General features: G+C 44.1%; 1 protein-coding gene across 1 annotated transcript in view; it reads left to right on the top strand.

The window, feature by feature from the left end:
• The first annotated feature begins 5,020 nt into the window (after positions 1 to 5,020).
• ARHGEF4 (Rho guanine nucleotide exchange factor 4) overlaps positions 5,021 to 25,520 on the top strand; it is a 40,973-nt gene continuing 20,473 nt past the window's right edge. Inside the window, 8 exon segments of the mRNA XM_016215761.2 lie at positions 5,021 to 5,158; positions 14,481 to 14,658; positions 15,638 to 15,717; positions 15,719 to 15,791; positions 15,863 to 15,946; positions 15,948 to 16,043; positions 17,559 to 17,785; positions 18,128 to 18,257. Of these exon segments, the coding sequence (XP_016071247.2) occupies positions 5,085 to 5,158; positions 14,481 to 14,658; positions 15,638 to 15,717; positions 15,719 to 15,791; positions 15,863 to 15,946; positions 15,948 to 16,043; positions 17,559 to 17,785; positions 18,128 to 18,257 (942 nt within the window). The 5' untranslated portion in view covers positions 5,021 to 5,084.

Genomic DNA, 25,520 nt, shown 5'->3' with positions numbered 1-25,520 from the left:
TACAAAGATGGTTAAAAGGGATCTCACAATGATTTCCTCAGTGGCCTTAACCAAAAGGGCAGTGGCAAAAATGACTCAAAGGCAAGGGGGCTATTCCCATGCCACAACATCCAGTTGTTGGCTGTAATACCCCATAGGTTGATGGTGTTCCCTATGTTTTGGGGGTGAGTACCCCAGTGACATTCTCTTTCTTTCATATTCAAAAATAAAAAGGGTAATCTGATGGTTGGAATGCCCAAGGACAGGTGGGTTCAATAAACCCTTTTTAAAGTTTTAAAGGCTATGTCATCCTGGCCTTCCCATAAAATTGGGTCAAAGTTGTTGTTCGTTAATAAAATATACAGAGGTTTGGCCCTAAGAGAGAAATTTTAGGTCCAACTTTGGCAATAACCAACTAGCCCAAGAAAACCTCACAGGTGATGCTTAGTTTTGGGTTTGGGAAAACTTAGGACCCAATGAAGCCTATCAGGATCAAGGTGCAGCCCTTGTTCTGATATCAGATTCCCTAAATATCTAACTTAGGTTTGGGCAAACTGCAGCTTTTTCTTGATGACCTTATGTTCCTTAAAAGCTAAAACATTTAGCAAGTGGATGCTGTCTTTTATTGATGAAACTTGGAAGAGCAAAAAAGCATAATCTGCATATTGCAAGAAAGTAGAACTCCTAGGGAACTTTACATCACCCAGATCAGCCTTCAGGATTTGCAAGAAATAAGGACTCTCAGTAAAATCCTGAGGCATTACTGTCCAGGTGAATTATTTTCCTTCCCAAGCGAAGGAAAATAAGTATTGGCTAACTTCATCAACCAGAATGTTAAGGAATGCGCATCATAAATCAATTACAGTAAAGAATTTACATTCAGTTGGGAAGGACACTAGAAGCATATAAGGGTTAGGCACAACAGGGTGTTAAGGGATAACAATGTTCACTGTTCAGAGGTCCTACACAAACCACCACCTTTGGTTCTAGGGTTTTCTCACAGGTAATATAAAAGTTTTATAGAGACCAGTGCAAGGGAAAATGAGGCCCTGAGTCTTGTACTCTTCTATTATTGATGGATTTATTCTGGGAAGGGGTTTTGAGGGCTCTATTTGAATCTTGAAGGGGAGGTGCACCATGGATTCTGCCAATATCAGTTGGAGATTTTGCCCATAAAGAGGATGGTAGCTGATTCAATAGGGACAAATGATTAGTGCTTCCAGATTCAGCTACAGTGCTATTTAAATAGAGCAAATAAAAGATATCAAAGGGCCATTTAATTCACCTCAGTGGATATATTTAATTCTCACCTAGGATATGTTTTTCATTGATTCTAGAGAGAGGAAGGAGGAGAGAGAGAGAGAGAAAAACATCAATGTGACTGGGAATTGAATCCACAACTTTTTGGTGCACAGGACAGCACTCTAATCACTGAGCAACACCAGCCAGGGTTGATTGGTTATTTTGATGGCTAATGTCAAGTTCTGGAATTATTTCCACCTTATGGCTTGATACTTCTCTAAGAAGTCTAAGAAATCTAAGAAGAAACCCAAGAAATGGGTTTGTAGACAGGAACTTGTTTAAGTGTACTAGAGATTCTGCCCAGGTTTGAACTGTTTTATTACTCTGAAGCAGGGGCTGCATTATAGTAGTGAGTGGGGTTGAGCACTGATAGTGTGGCTTTTGTATAAATAAAGACAGAGAGAGATTCATTTCCAATCTGGAGAGTAGTTTCTCTAAGCTAGTTAAGAAGGAGGATTGGGAAGAGCCCCTAGAGTTGCTCTGAGCCCTCGCATGGGGAATTAGGAGGAAATTAGAAGGCTGGTTAGAAGGTTAAAGGCACCTGAAGTGCTTAAATTTGTGACAATCACTTTTCTAATGTCCTGGACCTTTGCAATCATAGCAGAAATGAGAAAGTTTTGGTTTCATATAAGGCCCTTCATTTGCTGGAGTTGAAAATTAAGGATATTAGTGTTTTTTCTTTCAGATGACTCATCTAGCATGTGAGCAAGCTGATTTGCCAATTGACTGACTTTAGAGAGGACATGGTCTCTCATTCCATCCTGGTACCTTTTAACAGGGAAAGGTCTCAGTTCAGCCTGTTAATAAATATAAAGTTAAAAGCTGCCCAAGTGGAATTAACATCTGAAGGAAGCCTTGAAATACCAATCAATATAGGCATTACATTCAGTTTTGAAAATATCAGACTTAAAGTTGTCCAATTTGTTTTTAAGAAAAATAAAAGTTCAAAAGTTTTCCATAATGGCAGTTGGTATTCTAAATTACTTTTGGTCAAATCAGTCCATTTAGTTAGAGTTGCACAAAAGAAAGAACCACGGTTGCTAAACATAAATCTCTAGAGCAAAAGACTAAATGGCCTGCAGGCCAAATATCAGCACTGTTCCACTAGGAACAGACCAGCTATAAATGGAAATAGACCAAAGGCTGAATAGCACAGTTCCAGTGAAACAGCTTCATTTTAGAAGATTCAGGCCAAAGTGCCAATTGAGTACTCATGGACAAAACAAGGCCTCAACCAGAAAAGGATGAAGTCCTAAGTGAGATTGCCAAATAGAGCCTGGAGAGCATCAAAATGCAGAGAGTAGAAGCGAATATCTAGGAGAAAGACTTATCCTCAAACTCCAAGATGGGCAATGAAACAGCTCAGTGGGTTCTGTGGGTACCACACCTGTTTGCTCACCAACCTTGTAGCTGTCAGGGTCTTCTTGGAACCTCAGTGGGCCACCAAATTGTGTTGCCCTTAAACAAATAACCAAATATTCACCATCAAAATGGATTTATCAGGAACAGCAAACATTGCTATTTGGTATAATTTATTAACCAATGTCACCCAAATAAATTTAATTAAAAAAATTAATTTAAAAAAATGCAATTTGGGATATGTGTTCTAATGACAAACTACATAACATGGAGGGTCCTGGAGATTACTATGCTAATTGAAAGAAGCTAGTCAGAGAAAGGCAAATATCACTATCTCATTTATATGTGGAATTTAATGAACAAAATAAACTGACAAAATAGATCCAGAGACATGGAAGCCTGATGACTCATAGAGTGAAGGGGGGGTGGTGGGAGCAGAAGGAGATCAACCATAGAACTTATATGCATATATGCATTGCCCCTGAACACAGACAATAGTATGGTGAAGGCCTGGGTGGGGTGAGGGTTGGGTGGAGGGGGCAATGAGGGGGACATCTGCAATACTCTCAAAATAAAGATAAATTTTTAAAAATTAAAATAAAATAATAAAATAAACTGCAATTTGTGACATGTGGTATAAGGACAAACCACTAGATGTCCAGAGAAACAAAAGAAAGAAACCTCTTTTATAGACTTAGAAGGAGCTGTTATAAACAAAAAGTTCATTGCAGGAAAATGAAAGTTTGAAGTATTGTGACTTTTCATTGGCTGAGTTACTGCAATCTCCCATTGGCTGAGCTATGGCAGTGTCCCATTGGTTGAGCTCTTACTGGCCAAAGAGGACTCTTTTCTTTCTTCTGCTGATATAGTAAAGTGGTATTACTTCCTGTCTAAGATGAAAAGCACATCTCTTCATATGTCAAATGACACAAGGGTGAGAGTTCTGTCTTCTAGCCTCCCAACTCCAGTTTAAATGAGGTTTCTGAGTATTGATTTTCATGATGGGAACAGTCATACTTACTGTTAGAAGTCTAAATTGGTAGAGTAGCTTTGGCAAACAGTTTGGTGTACCTGGGACGCAGGGATGCCACACCTAGGTGTCTGTACCCTAGACTATGAATTTACACCAGGGGTTTTGGTTTCTCCAAAGCAGACAAAAATCTTAAATATCACAATGGTTTTGTGGCCCTCCAAGAGTCACGGTACAAAACAATATTCAGTATATTTGTGGTATTAAAATTTCATTTGGAGGATTAGGAAAAACAATGAATATAAGGCTCTTTAGGGTGCAATAATGAAAAAGAGGTTGCAAAACATTGTCTTAGAGAAACTCTGAGATGTGTGCTCAGGAGGTGTGTAGAATGTCTGGTGCACCATCATTTATACTAGTCACAATATAGGAAACAATCCACTGTTCTCGAGAAGTAAAATGGATATGTAAAATTTGAAATAGTCATAAAATGTGAGACTGTGCATCAGAGAGAATGAATCAATCACAGCTACACGAGCAGTTGAACAAAAAAAAGCCAGTCAGAAAAGAAAAGCTACTTATATAAGGTCAAACCATACAAAAGTCAACAGAAATAAATGGTGAAACAGCCTGGCCAGGTGTGGCTCAGTAGTTGAGGGTCAACCCAGGAACCAAGTGGGCTCAATCCCCACTAGGGGCATGAGGGAGGCAGCCAATCAATGATGTTTCTCTCTCATAGATGTTTCTATCTGTCCATCTCCTTTCCTCTCTCTCTAAAAATCAATAAAACATATTTTAAAAATGGTGAAACAAAGACAAGCATGTGATTTATAAAAATTTGGGAATATTGGACATTTCTCTAAAGGAGATAAAAGGGCATAGGATTGGAGTAGGGTATACAAGAGGTTGAATTCTAAGATTCTGGTATTTCTCTTATGCAGGATGATAAGTACCATGGGTGTTTATTTTATTAATTTCCAAACTTTGCATCTATATAATGTATATTTCTTTGGGTATACTATATACATATATTTCATAATATTTTTTCATAATAAATTGTTCATATTTTTTAAGGGCCTTATACTATACTTGACACACTAGTAAATGGTTTTGAACTGGATTCAACTGGTGGGGACTCTTGAGTGTCATGCTATGGCAGATATTTGGGTTTCCTTGTTTACAGAGTTGGTGGGAACCAAATGGTAGGTGATTAAAGTGATGGTGTGAAAGTTGACCAGTGCGCTCTTTCAACCAGACCGTGTTTTTGCAACAGGAATGGTTTGAGAAACTAGTTTCAGATCTACTCCCTCCTCTCAAAGAAAGAACATTTACCCTGAAAAGTTTTGTGCTATTTTCCTCATGCCCCCTTCCCTCAGCTCCACTTTGCCAATGGGTCTCTCTCCTTCCAACATCCCTGATGGAGCTCTGGACATGACCATCCCTGCTGACAATACAGGGAGTGAAGAGGAACTTTATGAGGATGTGCACAGCTTCAGCCACCACTCCAGCCACCCTGGATGGGGCAGTGAGCAGCTGGCCACCAATGAGGTAGATTCAGGGCTATGTGGATAAAGGGAGGGGGCTGGGATGGATGGCCTGGTTGTCAAGATGACTCCAGCACTCATGCAGGCATAGATGTCCACAGTCTCTGTCTTGTAGCATAGGAGGAGCTCTGCAAATATCAGGCCAGCACAGCAGGTTGGGAGCATGATTGCCCAGCCCACCAAGCCATAGGGCCACTGAGGTTAGAAGCCCTGCTGTCCTCACACTCCCAGTACTTCTTTATCAAAAACATAAAGTATATTGTTAGATGCAAGCCAGCTCATGACTGCTGCTCCGTGGAGTCATTTGACTTTCTCCCAAGTGCATCTGTCTTCTCCAGAGCATTTGACCCTAGTGATGCCAGGTGGTACCTGAGGAGTCCAAAGGAGGCCTCAACCTGATACTAGAGTCCAGGTTCTTATCACAGCCCAAGAAAGGATTTGGGAGCATGACAGAAACATTTAGCAAAGAACAGTAAATTTATTAAAGTGATATAATGCACTCGAGAAGTGAGTGCTGGTGACCTTGGAGAACAAGACGCCCCATGGTGTCTGGGTAGAAAGTTTTTATTAAACGTTGGTCGGAGGAGGGGAGGGTGGTCCTCAGGCTTCTGATGTTCGTGGGGTGACTTCTGGCGGCTTGTGTTCATCCCTCCTCTCCAGATAGTGATTTCCTTCTTGGTCCTCCAGGAACTTTAGTGGTGATTTGGGGTTTGGGGAGGCCCCAAAACCTTGATATCAATTTATTATAAAGATCATATAATGACTTTGTTCAGAATGGCTGCTGAATCTAGTTGAGACCAGTTTTGTTTATCTCAAATACAGGAAATTGGGGAGGGGAAAGTGGAGGGTAACAAGTGCTCAGTGAAGGCCATATCCGTGATGTTTCAGTCAAGAAGAAAAACAGTGACTCTAAATGACATACTAGATCAGATAGATTTAATCGACATTTGCAGACCATTTCACCCTAAATCTGCAGAATATGCATTCTCCTCAAGTGCACATGGGACATTCTCAAAGATAGACCACATTTTAAGACACAAAACAAGTCTCTACAAGTTCAAGAAGATTGAAATCATATCAAGCATCTTCTTGGACATTTACACCATGGAATACTATGCAGCTGTAAAAAAAGAAGGTTCCCTTACCCTATGAGACAGCATGGTGGGACCTGGAGAATATTATGCTAAGCAAAATAAACCAGTCAGAGAAAAACAAGTATCATGTGATCTTACTCATATGTGGAATCCAATGAACAAAATAGATCCAGAGACATAGAAGCATGGAACAGATTGATGAATCTCAGAGGGATGGCAGGGGTGGGTGGGTGGGGGAATGGGGAGAGATTAACCTAAGAATTTATATGCATATATGCATAATCCATTTCTTTTCTCATGCTATTGAGCATCCTTATGATCAGTATTCTGAACTCTATATCTGATAGATTGCTTATCTCCATTTCATTTAGTTCTTCTTCTGGAGAATTCTTTTGTTCTTTCATTTAGGGCTTGTTTTTTTGTCTCCCCATTTTGGCTGCCTGTTTGGGTTTGTTTCTATGTATTAGGTAGATCTGCTAAGACTCCAGTCATTTGGATGGTCTCTGGCAGAGGCCAATGTCAGATGCTGTTTGTGACTGGCCTTGAGTACCCTGTTTGAAGTTTTCCACACTCCACAACTTGTGGTTCCCTTTGCTGGGCTGGGTGTGTGTGGACAGGACCAAGATGCAAACCCAGGTCTGCTTTCCAAGCCCTGAATCCAGAAGCAAATCAAGCAAAGATTCAAAGCACCCAAAGGCTGTTTTTTAGTCTCTTAATGAGCCTCAGGCTGTAGAAACTCCACAGGGTGGGGTGGCTGATTGTTATCAGTCTTTTAAGGAGCCTTAGGCTGTAGAAACTCCAGAAGGTAGGGTGAAAGGTTTTCCAGCAGGGTGGGACAATTGCTTCCCCCAGGCAAAAGCTTCTTGAGGGGTAAAATGTCTGCCTAAGAAAGATGTCCTCTGCAGTATGGGGGGATGATTCAGCATAGAAATCCAGATGGCTGCCCTCTGAGCTCTATTCTCCCAGCCAGTGCTCCTGGATTCTCCTCAAACAGCTCTAGTCCACTCTGCTCTCCCTCTGCCAGAGCCCAAGGATGAGTGGCTGCAAATGAAACTTTGTGCATTGGCCCTTTAAGAGGGTGCTTGCATTTCTAGCTGTCTCTCCCTGGCTGACTTAAACCACGCTGCTTTTCACAGCCAGTTGCTATGTGGGCACTGTTCTTAGTTCTGGTGCTCTGGGCTGGGAAGCCCAGCTTGGGGTTTAGGCCCCATAGTTCTCAGTGGGAACCCCCCTACAGCTGAGATATCCCTCTGGACCTTCAGCTGCTGCCTGTGGGATCCCGGCCAGCCCTCTCATGCCTTCACACTTCCTACCAGTCTCTATGTGGTCTCCACTCTATGTCCTTGCTTATGAGGGTGCTCTCCAGCTAGCCTTCAGTTCCAGTTGATTATTCAGGATGGTTTTTCTATATTTTAGTTGTAATTTCAGTTTGGTCTTAGGAGAGTGTCAGTGTAGCTTCCCCTCAATCTGCCGCCATCTTATCCATACCCCCCCACCTCGATTCTTATTATGCTCATATGAATGAATGCAAATGAGTGACCCTGGATGATTGCATTGTGATAAAGCCAATTTATTAAAATATTAAAGCATGCAATTTTATTTAAGCAGCTAGGCAAGTGAATATATACATCTGGCTTATGAAGTGTAGATGGGCTCTCAGCTAATCTGAAAAGCAAGTGGAGTAGGGGGTTTCTTGCCTTATACACTTTTCTGTCTATAGATTTTAAATTTTTCTGCTAGATATCCTGGTACAGGTTAACTCTGAAGGTCTCTCTCTCTCTCATTTACTTTGTTATGGCTTTCTCAGAATTTATGAAAAGCATCTGGCAATTAAATCCTGAGACTGCTGGCTTTCTGTTTAAACTATGGGAGAAGATAAGACTGTATCTTTCCTTCTCCCTCCTCCCTCCTCTCTGCTGTTAGTTTTAGGGTGACTTATACCATGTATACTCTGATTGGGGAGAAGAAGCATTAAATGCCCCTTCTCTCCCCCTACCCTCCCTCCTCTTCTCCTGCATTCTTTGGACAGACATTAACCATTTGCTCTCAAGTGTCCTTAGTTGGGGGAAGACAAGGGCTTGCTATTTACAAGCTGGCTGCAGGCTGCCAAACTGTTTGGTCTTATTTAATTTTCTTGTCTCAGTTTCCCTATTCCTCCTGCCTTGGAATTTTTCCAGCTTTTCAGTATCTTGTAACAGAACTACCATATAAGGCAACAATCTCAATTCTGGGTATATTAAAAAAAGAAAGAAATCAGGATGTCTAAGAGATATCTGCACTCCCATGTTCACTGTAGCATTATTCGAAATAGCCCAGATATAGAAACAACATAATGTCCTTTGACAGATAAATGGTAAAGAAAACCTGAGTTTATATATATATATAATATAATGCAGCCTTAAAAAAAAGGAAATCCTGTGATTTGTTACAACACAGATGGAGCTGGAAGACATTATGCTAAGCAAAATAAGCCAGACACATAAAGACAAATACTGTATGTTCTCGCATGTGGAATCTAAAAGTGAAACTCAGAAACAGAGAGTAATGTTGGTTACCAGGGACTTGGGGAGGGAGGAAATAGGTAGATGTTGGTCATAGGGTGCAAAGTTACAGTTATGTGGGATGAATAAATTCTGGAGATGTAATGTACAGTATAGTGACTATAGTTAATAATACTGCATTGTACACTTGAAATTTGCTGAGACAATAGTGTTCTCACCACCCACACAAAATGGTAACAATGTGAGGTGATGGGTATGGTAGTTAGCTTGATTGTGGTGATTATTTCACAATGAATACCTATATCAAAACATAGAGTTGTACACCTTAAATATATACAATTTTTATTTGTCATACCTCAATAAAACTGAGAGGGTTGGGATGGTTAGCAGCCGAAGAAGCCAGTTGCTTTCCTACAAGAACAAAATGATTCTCTGACGGGCAAAGTCAGTAAAGAGAGATCCTGAGTCAGGGCCTTCCTGAAGTGCCTCAGCGTGGATCAACCTCAGTCTGCCCAGTTTAAATCCTAGCTTCACCATCCCTGTATTCCTGTGTGATTTGATGACTGACCTTTCAGAGCTGCATTTACTTATCTGTGGAGTGCGGGCCAAGTGCAGTTCTTGGTGTTAGGAATCAGAACCTGGCCCATCCACACGGCTCAGGTATGCCTGTATCTGCAAGGCCCATGGCACCCCAGAGCCACCATCTGTGCGCCTGGCAGCGCTGGTTCCCTGAGCCATCCCACGGATTCGCTGAGGTCAGAGCACTGCGCTACCTTGAGCCCTCGTGACCGCTGCCTGCCCACCCCACCTCGTGCAGGGACCTGCAGCCTGCGCTGAAGAAGACGGACTGAAAGCACGGCGGCGCCGCCCTCTCCCGGCGCTCCTGGCGTGCTTGTGTCCCCGCGCCTTGGGATCTCTGGGTCCTGAACCGAGAGATGGCCAGGGTGCCGCAGGCCGGGCACCGCCCCGCAGCCCCCGGAAGCGCCCTGCGCGCTGTGCTGCGCTGCAACCTGCCACCAGGCGCTCAACTCGTGGTGGTGTTCGCCGTGCTGGCGCTCCTCGTCCTCATAAATGTCGTGCTGGTCTTCCTGCTGGCCTTCCGCTGACCGCCAAGGCCAGGCGCCCCGGGCTCCTCCGGGTGAGTGGCACCACCACTGCGCACCCTCCGCGCCACGTGTCTCTCCTTCCAGCCCACTCCCAACTCCGTGACCTAAGGTGAAGCTATTGCTGGCCCTGGCCCCTAGCGCCCCTTACCGATGCCGCTTGTGGATTGCGCCCCCGCCTGCCTGGGAGATTGGTGACATATGTGCCAGAGGTCCTTCAGTCTGTCATCTGTAGTGTGTGTGTGTGTGTGTGTGTGTGTGTGCGCGCGCGTGCATGTGTGTGCCTAAAATGGTGCATCTCTGTGGGTGACTGAAGATGCAGATGCAGCTGTGGCCTTGGCTGCTGTGGTTGTCTGGAAACTGCTCATGTGACTGCAACTGGACATGTACTTCTGTGTGGGTTTAAGAGATGTCTGTGGAAGATGAGGGGGCTCTTCTGCACATTACCACTTTTTCCCATTTTCGGTCTTAAGAAAAATGGTCTCAGTTAGCGTGCCCCCACCCACTACAGAGTACCCACCCCTTGCAAGTGGCACCCTGAACAGCCCCCAGCCCTGGCTGCTTAAGGGCCTGGGGAGCTGCATTCCCAGGTGCCCATTGCAGTCCTCCCTCAGCCTGCACATGTGAGAGAGGAGGACATGGTGCAGGGTGGGACAGGTGGTAGGTGGTCGTTAGAGGGCATTATGAGGCAGAGCCTAGTATCCTGAGACCTTTCAAAATCCCAGGGGCACAGGAGGGGATCTTGCCCCTTGTCCCTGCTTGTCTCAGCCTTGAACTTGCTCTTTCACTAGGACAGTCCCCCACCTGCCTCATGTAAACATCCCATACCTCAGAGCCAGCTTCCGCCCACTGCCAGGCCAAAATTAAGCCTAATCCTTTCCCCTTCTCCCCCAGCCTGCCAAGGTCATCTTGGCTTCTGTGCAACTGCACCTTGGATAGAGTGGCCAGGAAGGGCCTCTGCCCAGAAACCCACTTAGCTTGGGCCCTGTCAGCCTCTGGGCTGTCCTGGAGGTAGAGTGCTTCTCCGAGCACTGGGAACTACATTGTCTTGGTGACATCCGTAAACTGTTAATGTCATTGCTGTAACTCATCAGAGTGCTTCCCATTTGTGGAGCACAAAATCTTTTTGACCCACATGGAGTACATTTTTACTGTAGGCATCCATGGGGAGAGAGGCACAGGGACATCAAGGGAGTTGCTCCAGGCTGTGTGTCTACCAAGTGCCTCTGGCAAGGTACTGGTACAAGGAAGTGACAAAGGCAACCAACCCTTCCACCACCACCACTATCAAGGGCTTTCGGGTGACTGGGCAGGCCAGGTATGGGGGCCTGTCTATAAAAATGTAGGAAACCCTGGTCTCTCTCAGAAGCCCTGACACTGTGCTATACCTGTGCCCTTCCCTGCAGCTATGTAAGAAACCATTTGTGCAGGATTGCACCTCTGCAAGGGCTGGCACAGTAAAGCAGGGGAGGAGGCACTGGGCCATACAAGAGAGGCTTTAGCTTAGGGCTCATTTGAAGGAAGCTGGGGCAGGGGCAGATGCCTGACCTGATTAATATCAGGCAGGAACAACCTGGGAAGGAAACTGTGCAGCTGGGCTGTGTTGGGTGTGTAAGCATTACTTCCCCCTGCCTGGGCTCCATCAGCGAGGGCAGCCTCACTTGTGTGTGCAGCTGGTGTGTACTGAGGATAGAAAGAATCCACAACCTCTTCTCAGAAGATCAAAGTGTAGCATCTATGAGGGAGCATGTGAATATGTGCTGGCAGGTGCATGCCAGGGGCTGTACAGCAAGAAGGAGTCTTAGAACACCCACTTCTCCAGGATCAAAACTACAAAACTTGAACAAGAAGTCTTGTTACGTGCTGGATCCAAACCTCAGTTTACCCAAGAAGTTCCATTGTCTCATTAAGTCATTGTCTCATTAAAACATACAAATCTTCATAATGCATATATGTGCCTGAGGTCACACAGGACTTGTCTTGATGCTCACACTCATTTGTGGTCACACACACCCTCTGTCCTGATGCTCACTAGCACCTGTGGTTACACAGGTTCTGTTGTGATGCTCATGCTCACTGGTGGTTACACACCCTCTGTCCTGACACTCACACCTGATGCTCATGCTCATCTATGGTCACACCAGTTCTCTGTTCTGATGCTTACACTCACTGGTGGTCAAACATATTCTCTATTCTGATGATAATACTCACCCATAGTCACATGCACCCTCAGTCCTGATGCCTAAGTCACTTGTGGTCACACACCCTCTGCTCTTATGCTCATACTAACCTATGGCCACTGTCCCTGAATGGGGACATTCACCTGCAGCCTGCATTCTCATTGGCTCATGTGGACCACCTTTGAGTACTCTGCTTCTTTCTTGTCCTCATGCCAGAACCCCCAAGGCCTGGCATGGTGGTCTGCTTGTGTGGATTGTGCACTGCAAGCTGCCCCATTGAGTTCCTGCTCCTTACATGCAGCAGTCTGGTACTTCTCACGTGGCCTCAATGAATCCTCTTGTCTTACCCTGTCCATATTGCTGCCAGGAGCTCTTGATTCTGGGGCCAGGCATCTCTGCAGAAGAAGTGCCTATAGTAAATCTTTTTAGCTGGGTAAGTGCAGTGGTCCTTTGAGGAGACTTGCAGCATTCCAGAAATATCCCAGTGCTCTGTGCTGTAGTCCCTGGGTGGGCCTCAGAACTCTGCAGCCCCTGAGAGGCTACTGCATGTGAGAGCAGGTGTATAAATAGTGTGTCAATTATTCTCAGGAGTGGTTTTCATCAGGGTTTGGAGCAGGTTTAACCCTCAGAAATCACGAAGAACTGGTAGTTTCTGCATGGGCTTGCTCAGGCCCTATCTGGAGGAAAGGTCCAGTCTGAGTGGCCTCCTGTGCCTAGGCAGCCTGCCCACCCTTTATCCTGCCCATTTGGGGCATGATAAACACCTGTTAGACAGCAAATGGAAGTCACTCAGGTGGAGACACAGCTATCCCTGCTTGGATCTTCTTGGGTCCCATTTCTCTGTGAGGATGAGCATTCATACTGCCTGGTAGCATCCAGGGAAGGCCCGAGTGTGCCTGAAGCCAAGGGGGAACTCAACCCCATGAGGAGCAGGGCAAGAAGTTCAGCTCAGGAGGCCTGTCTGATGATTGCCAAGGCCTTGACTTTTAAAAAATTCTTCACTTGAGTATATGTTTACTGATTTTAGAGGGGGGAGGGGAGAGAGAGAGAAAGAGAGAGAGGAATATTGATGTGAGAAACATTGATCTGTTGCCTGTTGTACACACCCTGACTGAGGATCGAACCCGCAACCTAAGTATATACCCTAACTGGGAATTGAACCTGCAACCTTTTGATGTATGGGATGATGCTCCAGCGAACTGAGCCACCTCACCAGGGCAAGGGCTTGACTTTTTAGCCAAAGAGCCAGCCCATGACTGTAAAAATCAGAGCCACACTTGGTCCCAGCAGAGAGGGGCATGGACCTCACCTCATTAGAACACCCCTCCTCTTGCCCTTAATGGGGGGCACATTCATTATTTGAGGAGCAGAAACTGGGTCCATATTCCAGGAAAGTAGGTGTCAGCCCAATGGGAAATGGAGCTGGGAGCACAAGGGCTGCCTGCATTTCGGGGTGAGGTCCATGTAATGTGAGGTCCATGCACTCTCTGTACCTCCTGATGTGAGGTCAATGACTATGCAGGAAGATGGATCCACACCAATTATTGCAGCAGAGAGAAATTAATACAAAGAGTGTTAGCCAGATACAAAGTGGCTGACTTGGTAACCAACTGCACAACAATCATGAGGTATTTATTACAGAGGGAGCAGCTGCAAGAGCTACCTATCTCTTCTAGGCCTAGGGAATAGAGGAAGGAGGTTGGAATAATTAGAACTGAAAATCCTGTGGGTGTGGGACCTAGAACTCTGAGGAGGGTTACTGCTTAATTGGTGTTGATTGGGGGCAGTGGTGATGCCATGAGACTGGTTCTGCCAAGTGTTCAAAAAACATTGCACACTGGATCCCGCTGTTTCAATGTCTGGGCACAGCCATACCTGGGTGAAGCAGCATTGTTGCTTGTCAGGTGACTTGACAGGTAATGCAAGTCCACAAGAAGCCAACAGGATGGAGCATGCCCCTTATCCCTGCAGCTTTGTGGTCCCCTCTAATGTCACATTAGGAGACCTAATGCGGAGTAGCTGGCACAACAGAAATGCAGCTTGAAGTGTCCTAGCCCCAGTATCTCAGCAGAGATAATAGATGAAGCTCAGAGATAATAGTGTCATCACTGGCCCAATGGGGATGGGAGGAAGGTGTGCCCGGTACAGGGGAGTAAGCAACATGCCTGACTTCCAGATTCTGTGGCTTACCAAGATTCTAGTGATCAAGTTCACTTCAGACTTCATCATGAGCTCTGCCAGTTTAGGCATGCCCAGGGCATAACCCTGCCCCCCAAAGAACTGCTGGCTCAGAGAGATGCTCCATCCCCTCTTCTGTGACATGAGTCAGGATCCCCTCTTCCCATGGCTGCTGAGGGGTGGACGTAGAGGGCAGTAGCACCTTGCCCCATCAGGAGATCCATGGCAGCCTTACTCCACTAATCTGCCTGTCCATGGCTCTCTCCACAGCTCATCAGTGATGGCAGTGTGGTCTGTGCGGAAGCACTCTGGGACTGTCACCATGGATAACCAGGAACTGGGCTTCAAAGCTGGGGATGTCATCGAAGTAATGGATGCCACCAACAGAGAGTGGTGGTGGGGCTGTGTCACTGATGGCGAGAGCTGGTTTCCAGCTAGCTTTGTGCGGGTATGGTGCTGGCCTGAGCTTCCCCCAAGACCATAAATCTCCAACTTGCTCTGCTCAGAAACTCAAGCCTGAAATTGCTCTGGTATTGGGCATGGACTTCCCATTCCCAGCTATGAGCTGGGTGCGTGAGGGTCAGGAACAGTCCAGGCAGTTGTGACATAGCCTTCCTCCTCCAGCAGAGCCATCACTAACTCCAACACCTGTTCCCACCCCTCCTTCCAGGGGCCCCTCAGTAGCCAGAGAGGAATAGGTCAGAATAAAGGTGTGTGGATCTCTCCAAGGGGAGAACACCACCACAGACAACTTGGTTTACCAAGTATTGACTAAGCATCACGTAGGACATTCACCTGAGTCCTCTCAGTTATAACTTTCACAACAGCCCTGGGAGCTGGAAACCTCACTTATACCTGAGGCATGGACAAGTTAGGTCCTTAGCCCAACACTTCGCAGGGAGGGACCCAGATTCTCCCTAAGGAGACCTTTGGTCTTCAAGGAAGGAATCTAGGTGCAGAGGACAGTAGGGAGGGGAGATCCTAGGCACTGGAATTCCATTTGTTGCTTTCCCTGCCCAGACTCCCTAAACTTCCCTAGTCATGGGTCAGAGAGCCACCAAAGCCATGTCACCATCCACTTCTCTCATGGTTCCTAAAGAGCCCAGTTCCTAAAGAGCAGGCACAATTCAGAAATTATAGTGAGCAATCCCTCTGTTTTAACCCCTGTGTCCAGCACAGCCAAGTGTAAGTAGAAGAGAAAGAGCAAGGCACTCTGGAGGAGGCGTGGTCTCAGATGACACTGACAACAGCAATGGTCATTGGACCTGAAGTCCCCCTGTCCAGATGAGCATTGTTCAAAGGTGGCGAGGGTGGCGGGAGCTTGCCCCTGTGCACCCTAACAGCTCTCAGACACCCAGTTGCCACACAGCCACAGACATGAGGGGCGTCGATCCTTGCTTAGCGCTGACAGGCAGCCTTGCCTGCAGCTGCAGGTGAACCAAGAGGAGCCCCTGGACAATGAAGCGCTGAGGACGGGGGATAGCAGAGCCAAGGCGCAGAGCAGCAGCAGGAACCAACATCATCAACGAGATCTTCAGCACAGAGCAAGACTATAACAAGCACCTGCAGGATATCCGCGAGGTGAGGCCGCCTGTGCAGCGCAGGGTGCGCTGGTTCAAGCCGGGACCTGACCACCCCGACCCTGTTCCCAGGACTACATCAGGCAGTGTTGCAAGCGCTCCGACATGTTCAGCAAGGAGCAGCTGCGCACCATCTTCGGGAACATCAAGGACACATCTACCAGTGCGTAAGGCCTTCCTGAAGGCCCTGGAGCATACGTTCAACAGGGAGCACTCCCACCCGAGCGAGCTGGGCGCCTGCTTCCTGGAGCAGGTGAGTCCACCCCAGTCTGTCCCTGCCCACCCACCTGTGCTGGGGGATCCTCAGCCTGCCGACCCCCTCCCATGCCCTAGCCCACCTGCCCACTCAGAAGTCACCCTGCAGGCTAAAGGCCAGGCAACTTGCTACTCTTTTCTAGGAAGTTTCTAGGTTCCACTCCATCGCCTGCCCAATGCCCTCACCCTTCAACACTGTTTTAGAAGTGTGGCTGGTTCTGTGGGAGACCACATCAGCGAAGGCTCCTTGGAGCAGTGGGCTTGGGATCAGTCCCAGGATTTCCTGGGCCAGAGTAGAGGGCAGAGGTAGGCTGGGCTGCCTGTTGAGCACCTGATAGGCTTTTCATAGCAAATTCTGGGGTTCTTCATACAGTGAGCAAATTTATGTGTAATTTACATTGCTTACTTCCACTTCAAATGCCAACTGGCATTTATTTAGTCAAGGTTCCCTGGACTGGTCTGGGTTAGATGAACTCCTGTGCCTGATAGGGAAGGCACAGGTTTTATGCCTCTCCTGTGAGCTGTGGAGTTGAGCAGAGGATGCCAACCCCAGCCCATTAGGGACAATGTGGTTCCAGTGGGGGTTGGGAAGGGAGACTTTGGTCTGTCCACGCACAGGAGCAGGCTGGGTCTAAACACCTGAGTGTGTGTGGGATTGGGGTCCAGTTATTCAGCAGGCTGAATTGTGACTGGAGGGATGGAAACAGGCACTTTATCGATATCACCTAGTGTGAGCATCACAGAAACCCACCACCAGCCAGCAGCTGTTACCCTCCTTGGTCACTTAAGTCCATGATGTCATAGATCACTACATGGCAGGCCTGGCCTTCCTTTGGCTCCAGGTAGATGAAGCCTTAAACAAAAAAAAGGAAAGAAAGGCTAGGACTTTGCAAGGAAGAAGCAGGACACTGGACTGAGAATGAAAACCCAGGATTGCTCAGTTGCAGAGCTCAATAGAGGACTGGGAGGTGAGGGCCCAACACTCCAGAAAATACCATGGGGCTTGACCACTTGCTTTAAAATCATACTTCTGAAAAATCTAGGAGGGAGCAGGGGCAGAGGACTATACTCCTGGAGCTAGCAAACAAGAGCTGGTGGCAGGAAATCCAATCATGGACCCTGGCATCCACTGACTCTATCTTCCTCTCCTTCCGTCTCCATCTCTGTCTCTGTCTCCCTCCCTCTCCCTCTCTCTCCTTTCTGGCCTTTCTTATTAGCATCATTGATGTCATCCAAAAAAAAAGATATTTTGACTGTATGTCAGTCAAAGTATCTGATGAGTGTCCTGCTGAGAAAGCCCCATGGTGACAGGGATAGCACATGCTGGAGCTTTCAGAGGTCTTTTGCATCCCTACGTGTGACTTACTGTAGCTTGGGCCAATGCAGTATGTAGAGCCTGGGCGCCGAGTGCAACTCCTGAAGGAAATGCAGAGATTCCCACTCCTGCCCCACCCACACATGCTGGGTGCCTGCTGGGGAGACAGCCATCCTAACCTCCAATTGTGCCCCCCAGCAAGCAAACTTCCAAATCTACTCAGAGTATTGCAACAACCACCCCAACGCCTGCATGGAGCTCTCCCGGCTCACCAAGCTCAGTCAGTACGTGTACTTCTTTGAGGCCTGCTGCCTGCTGCAAAAGATCAACATCTCCCTAGACGATTTCCTGCTGACCCCACTGCAGATCTGCAAGTACCTGTTGCAGCTGGTTGAGCTGCTCGAGTACACTCTCCCCCAGCACAGGTAGGAGGCTGCTGAAGGAGGGAGACAGCCAGAGGCTCCTCATGCCTTGGGTCAGCCAGTTTGTTGAGTACTCCTGGTGTGTAGGTACTGGGGTGGCAGCAGAGTAAAACCATTCCTGCTCTCACGAGCTATTGTTGGAATGAGGGAAGAGGACAGAAATAGAATTTTATGTTCTGCCCTATGTGGCACTTATGGAGAAGATGGGGGTGTGCATTGACAGGTGAAGAAATTAATAAGTTAAGGGGCCCCAGAGGGAAGCAGCTCCACCTGGGGCTCGATGAGGCTCCCAGCCCTTATCTGCTCTCCACCTCTCAGCCCTCTTCCATTTCTGTTCTGCCCCAGGGATTTCAAGGATGTGGAAACTGCCTTACATGTCATGAAGAATGTCATCCAGCTCATCAACAAATGGAAATGGAGACTTGAAAACATCAACAAGATTGCTCAGTTGCAGAGCTCAATAGAGGACTGGGAGGTGAGGGCCCAACACTCCAGAAAATACCATGGGGCTTGACCACTTGCTTTAAAATCATACTTCTGAAAAATCTAGGAGGGAGCAGGGGCAGAGGACTATACTCCTGGAGCTAGCAAACAAGAGCTGGTGGCAGGAAATCCAATCTTTTATGCCCAGGTGACTCAACTGAGCACTGGGCCCCAGTCCCTTAGTGCTGCCACCCAGAGTAGGCCTGGTGGCCTGTTTCCTGGAGGAGTGTGTGAGAGCTGACTCACATTACACAGCCACAAGAGATAACTATGATGTTGCTCCCAAAGTGCAGCCAGCCAGCCTGGCAAGAGGAGCTGGTCCTCTGTCCTCGGGGACAGGCAAGATCCCCAAGTTTTGGGATTCCCAACAGAAGGGTTCAGGCCTGCCGAAGTATCACCAAAGATGGAGTGCCATGAATCAGAGCCTCCTGGTTCTTTTTTTCTGGCTTGCACATTCCCCTTGTATTTGCCAGTCTTGCCTTTTAAGGCAACATGGAGGCCTGAACTAATGGTAACATTCCAGTCCTCCAAGAGCCATTCCTTTTCTTTCTTTTTATTTAATTTATTGTGATGACACTGGTTAACAAAATTATACAGGTTTCAGGTGCACAATTCTATGACACATCATCTGTACACTGTATTGTGTGTGCACCACCCCAAGTCCATCACCATGTATCCCCACTCTATGTTCCTCCATGTCCCTCCATCCTCCTCCCCTCAGCAGTCACCACACTGTTATCTGTGTCCATGAGTTTTTTCCTTTTTGCCCAGTCCTTCTATCCCCACCCAGACACAGCTCCTATCCCAATGGCTGTCAGCCTAATCTTTATCTGAGTCCATCACTATTTTGCTTGTTAGTTCGTGATGTTTATTAGATTCCATGTAAAAGTGAAATCATATGGTACTTGTCTTTCTCTGACTGGTTTACTTCACTTAGCATAATGCTGTCTAGGTTCATCCATGCCATCATAAAGGGTAAGGTTTTCTTTTTTATGGCTAAGTAGTATTCCATTGTATAAGTGTCCCACAGCTTTTTTATCCACTCATCTACTGATGGGCATGGGTTGCTTCAAGATCCTGGCTATTGTAAATAATGCTGCAATGAACATAGGGGTGCATATATTCTTTTAAATTTGTGTTTCTAGTTTCTTTGGATAAATTTCCAGAAGTGGAATCAGTGGGTCATAAGGCAGTTCCATGTTTATTTTTTTGAGGAAACTCCATACTGCTTTCCATAATGGATGCAACTATATGCATTCCCACCAACAGTGCACAAGGGTTCCATTTTCCCCACATCCTTGCCAACACTCATTGATTTATTGATGATAGCCATTCTGACAGGTGTCAGGTAATATTTCATTGTGGTTTTAATTTGCATTTCAGATGATTAGTGACACTGAGCGTCTTTTCATATGCCTATTGGCCATCTGTATGTCCTCTTCAGAGAAACGTCTATTCAGATCCTTTGCCCATTTGTTAATTGGATTGCTTGGGGTCTTTTGGTGTTCAGTTTTATAAGTTCTTTATATATTTTGGATATTAACCCTTTATCACATGTATCAGCAAGTATGTTCTCCCATCCAGTGGGTTGTCTTTTCATTTTGTTGATGGTTTACTTTGCTGTGCAAAAACTTTTTAATTTGACGTAGTCCCATTTATTTTTTCTTTTGTTTCCCTTGCCCGAGATATATCAGAAAAAATATTGCTACAAAAAATGTCTGAGATTTTATTGCCTATGTTTTGTGGGATTTTTGTGATTTCAAGTCCAACATTTAAGTCTTTAACCCACTTTGAGTTTATTCTGCTATGTGGTATAACAAGGTAGTCTAGTTTTATTTTTTTGAGTGTATCTGTCCAATAATCCCAACACCCATTTATTGAATAGATTATCTTTACCTCATTGTGTGTTTTTGCCTCCTTTGTCAAATATTAATTGACCATACAGGCCTGGGCTTATTTCTGGGCTCTCTATTCTGTTCCACTGATCTATATGTCTGTTTTCATGCCAGTACCATGCTGTTTGATTGCTATGGCTTTATAGTAGAGTTTGATCAGGTAGTGTGATTCCTCTTTGTTTTCTTTCTCAAGATTGCTGTGGTTATTTGGGTCTTTTGTGGATCCATAAAATTTTAGGAATATTTTTTCTAGTTCTGTGAAATAACAATATAAGCCAGTGGTATCTTTTTTGTTTTTGTTAATCCTCACCTGAGGATATTTTTTTCCATTGATTTTTTAGACAGAGTGGAAGGGAGGGGGAGAGAGAGACAGGAGAAACATCGATGTGAGAGAGACACATCTTTTGGGTGCCTCCCACACATGCCCTGACTGGGGCTGGAGTTCGAGCCTGCAACTGAGACCCTTCAGTCCGCAGCCAACACTAACCACTGAACCAAACCAGCTAGGGCAGCTATTGGTATCTTGATAGTTGAATCTATAGATTCCTATAGGTAGTATGGACATTTTAATGGTGTTAATACTTCCCACCCATGAACAAGGGTGGTTCCACTTACTTGTATCTTCAATTTCTTTCTTCATTGTCTTATAATTTTCTGAGTACAAATCTTTTACATCCTTGGATAAATTTATTCCTAGGTATTTTATTCTTTTTGAAGCAATTGTGAATGGGATTGTTTTCTTAGTTTCCCTTTCTGATAGTTCATTATTGGTGTAAAAAAATGCAGCTCACTTGTGGATATTTATTTTGTATCCTTCTACTTTACTAAATTCATTTATCAGTTCTAATAGCTTTTTGGTGATATCTATAAGGTTCTTTATATACAGTATCATCTGCAAATAATGGCAGTTTTACTTCTTTCTTTCCAATATATATGCCTTTTACTTCTCTTTCTTGTCTGATTGCTGTGGCTAGGACTTCCAGTACTATGTTGAATAAGAGCGGTACAAGCAGCCTGGCCAGGGTGGCTCAGTGGTTGAGCTTTGACCAATAAACCAGGGGGTCATGGTTCAATTCCTGGTCAGGGCACATGCCTGGGTTGCAGGCTAGCTCCCCAGTAGGGGGCGTGCAGGAAGCAGCTGATCGATGACTCTCATCATTGATGTTTCTATCTCTTTCCCCCTCTCTTTCCTCTCTCTGAAATCAGTAAAAAATAAAAATAAAAGTAGTGAAAACAGACATCCCTCTTTTTTCTGATCTTAAGGGAAACAATTGTAGTTTTTGCCCACTGAGTATGATGTTGGCTGTGCATTTGTCATATATGGCCTTCATTATGTTCTCTTTATTCCCACTTTGCTGAGAGGTTTTTTAAAAAGTCATAAATAGATGCTGGATTTTATCAAATGCTTTTTCTGCATCTATCTATAAAATCATGTGATTTTTATCCCTATTTTATGTGGTGTATCACACTTATTGATTTACAGATATTGTACCAACCTTGCATCCCCAGAATAAATCCCACTTGATCATGGTGTACGATCTTTTCAATGCATTGCTGGATTCAGTGTGCTACTATTTTGTTGAGGATTTTAGCATCTATGTTCATCAGGGATACTGGCCTACAATTTTCTCTCTTTGTAGTGCCTTTACATGATTTTGGACATAGGATGAGGCTGGCCTTGTAAAATGAGCTTGGGAGTCTTTTCTCCTCTTGAATTTGTGGAATAGTTTGAGGATAGGTGTTAGTTCTTTTCTGAATGCTTGGTAAAATTCACCTGTGAAGTCATCCAGTCCAGGACTTTTGTTTATTGGGAGTTTTTAGATTACTGCTTGGATTTCACTAGTTGTAATCTGTCTATTCAGATTCTCTGATTCTTTCTGATTTGGTGTTGGAAAATTGTATTTTTCTAGGAGCTTTCCCATTTGTCCAGATTGTCCAATTTGTTAGCATATAATTGTGTTTTCTTAAAATCCTTTGTATTAAAAATTTTTTATTATTATTTATTCTAGAGAAATAGAAGGGAAAAAGAAACATTGTTGCTCCATCCTTCTGTGCACTCATTGGTTGATGCTTTTATGTGCCCTGACCAGGGATTGAAGCTACAGCCTTGGTGCATTGGGACAACAGTCCAACCATCTGAACTACCTGGTCAGGGCCCTTTGTATTTCTTTGGTATCAGTTGTTACTTCTCCTTTTTCATTTCTGATTATATTTTGGGGGGGGTCCTCTCTCTTTTTTGCTTGACAAGTCTGTTTAAAGGTTTGTCAATCTCGTTTATCTTTTCAAAGAACCATCTCTTGGTTTTATTGATTTTTTTGTGTATTCTTTAGGCTCTATTTTATTTGTGCTTGGATCTTTATTATTTCCTTCCTTCTACTCACTTAGGACTTTGTTTTTTTATGTTTGTTTTTCAAATTCATTTAAGTGTTAAGTTAGATTGTTTGAGATTTTCTTGTTTCTTGAGATAGGCCTAAATGCTATGAATTTCCCTCTTAGGGTGGCTTTTGCTGTCTCCCATAGATTTTGGGTTGTTGTGTTCTCTTTTTCATTTGTTTCAAGGTATCTGTCGATTTCTTCCTTGATCTCATTGTAACCCATTAATTGTTTAGTCACATGTTATTTACCTCCATGCCTTTCTGTGTTTTTCAGATTTTTTCTTGTAATTGCATTCTAGTATCATAGCGTTATGGTCATAATCATAGCGTTATGATTTCAGTCTTCTTAAATTTACTGAGACTTGTTTTGTGTCCAAACGTGGTCTATCCTAGAAAATGTCCCATGTGCACTTGAAAAGAATGTATATTCTGTTGCTTTGGGGTGAAATGCTCTGAATATATCAATTAAATTAAACTGATCTAGTGTGTCATTTAAGGCATCTGTTTACTTGTTGTTTCCTGTCTGGAAGATTGATCCATTGATGTCAATGGGGTGTTAAAATTCCCAAATACGACTGTATTACTATCAATCTCTCCTTTTATATACATCAAAAATTGCTTTACATATTTAGGTGTTCCTATGCTGGATGCATAAATGTTTACCAGGGTTATATCCTCTTGTTAGATTTCTCCCTTTATCATTAAGTAGTGTCCTTCTTTGTCTCTTCCTATACCATTTTAAAGTCTATTTTGTCCGATGTATGTATTGCTACCCCAGGTGTATTTTTTTTTTCTTCTTTTGCATTTTCATTTGCATGAAATCTTTTCCCATCCCTTTACCTTTAGTTTGTATCTTTCACTCTGAGATGGGTATCTTGTAGACAGCATATATATGGGTATTGTTTTCTTACCCATTCAGCTACCCTATGTTTTTACTTATTGAAGCACTTAAACCATTTACATTTAAAGTGATTATTGATAGGTACATACTTATTGCCATTTTATTCTTTTTACTAAGTTCCTGGGGGTTTTTTCCTGCTGATTTTTTAAATCCTCACCTTAGGATAAGTTTTTTAAAACTTATTTTATTTATTTTTAAATTTGTCTTTATTGTTGAAAGTATTACAGATATCTCCCCTTTTTTCCCTCATTGATCACCTCTACCCCACATCCGTGCCCCCGCACCAGGTCTTCACCACACTATTGTCCATGTCCAGGGGTTATGCATATATGCATGTAAGTTCCTTGATTAATCTCTCCCCACCTACTCCCATACCCACCCCTTCCCACTGAGATTCATCAGTCTGTTCCATGCTTCTATGTCTCTTGATCTATTTCGTTCCTCAGTCTATTTTTTTAATTAGATTCCACATAAGAGTTAGATCATATAAAACTGAATCAGGAAGAATCAGAAAACCTGAATAGGCTAATAACAACGGATGAAATCAAAGCAGTAATAAAAAAACAAAAACAAACTCCCAGCAAACAAAAGCCCTGGTCCGGATGGCTTCACAGGGGAGCTTCTAACTCTTTTAAGTTGTAGGGTTAGATAATTTATTTAAAATTTTTCTTCCTTTTTGAAGTAGGCCTACAGTGCTATGAACTTCCCTATTAGGACTGCTTTCGCTGCATCCCATAGATTTTGGGTTGTTGTGTATTCATTTTCATTTGTTTCCAGGAAGTTTTTAATTTCTTTCTTGATCTTATTGTTAACCCATTCATTGTTTAATAACGTTATTTAGCCTCCATGTGTTTGAATGTTTCTGAGTATTTTTACTATAGTTGATTTCTAGTTTCATGCAGTTGTGATCTGAGATGCTTGATATGATTTCAAACTTCTTGAACTTGTAGAGACTGGTTTTGTGTCCTAATATGTGGACTATCTTTGAGAATGACCCATGTGCACTTGGGAAGAATGTATGTTCTGCAGCATTAGGGTGAAATATTCTGTAACTATCAATTAAACTCATCTGATCTAGTGTGTCATTTAGTCACTGTTCCTGTGTTTTTTGTCTGGAAGATCTATCCAGTGAAGTCAGTGGGGTATTAAAGTCCACGACTATGACTGTATTGCTGTTGATCTCTCCATTAAAGTCCTTAAGGTTATTATTGATAGGTCCTTATTTATTTCCATTTTAATTCTTTATGCCTATGCTTCTCTATTTCTTATTACAGCAGTCCCTTTAACATTTCCTGCAACGTTGGTTTGGTGGTGAAAAACTCCTTTTGCCTTTTTTTTTGGTCTTTATTTCACCATCTATTTTTGAATGATAGCCTTGCTGGATAGAGTAGTCTTGGTTCAGGTTCTTGCTTTTCATTACCTTGAATATTTCACAACATTACCATCTGGCCTGTAGAGTTTCTGATGACAAATCAGCTGACAGCCTTGTGGAAGCTCCTTTGTAGGTAACAAATTGCTTTTCTCTTGATGCCTTTAATATTCTCTTTGTCTTGAATTTTTGGAATTTTAATTATGATGTGTCTGGGTGTGGGCCTCTTTGGATTCTTCTTGCTTGGGACTCTCTGCCTCCTGAACTTGTGTGACTTTTTCCTTGACCAGGTTAAGGAAGTTTTCTGCCATTATTTCTTCAAACAAGTTCTCTAACCCTTGCTTATTTTAGACCTCCTCTAGCACTCCTATGATGGGAATATTGTTACATTTCATGTTGTCCTATAGATCCCCTGGACTCTCCTCATGTTTTGGGGTTTTTTTTTTTAGATCTCTGATTGAGGGATTTTCTCTACCCTGTCTTCTAATTCACTGATCCAATCCTCAGCTTCCTCTAATCTGTTTATTCCTTCCAGTGTATTCTTTATTTCTGCTGTCATTCTTAATTTCCCTCATAGTTTCCACATTTTTTCATGCTGTTGAGCATCCTTATAATCAGTATTCTGAACTCTGTATCTGATAGATTGCTTATCTCCATTTCATTTAGCTCTTTTTCTGTTGACTTCTCTTGTCCTTTCACTTGCAGCTTGTTTTTA

Source organism: Miniopterus natalensis, chromosome 2 (genome assembly GCF_054644295.1).
Source record: "Miniopterus natalensis isolate mMinNat1 chromosome 2, mMinNat1.hap1, whole genome shotgun sequence".
Taxonomy (NCBI): domain Eukaryota; kingdom Metazoa; phylum Chordata; class Mammalia; order Chiroptera; family Miniopteridae; genus Miniopterus; species Miniopterus natalensis.
This window is presented reverse-complemented; position numbering and strand designations above follow the sequence as displayed.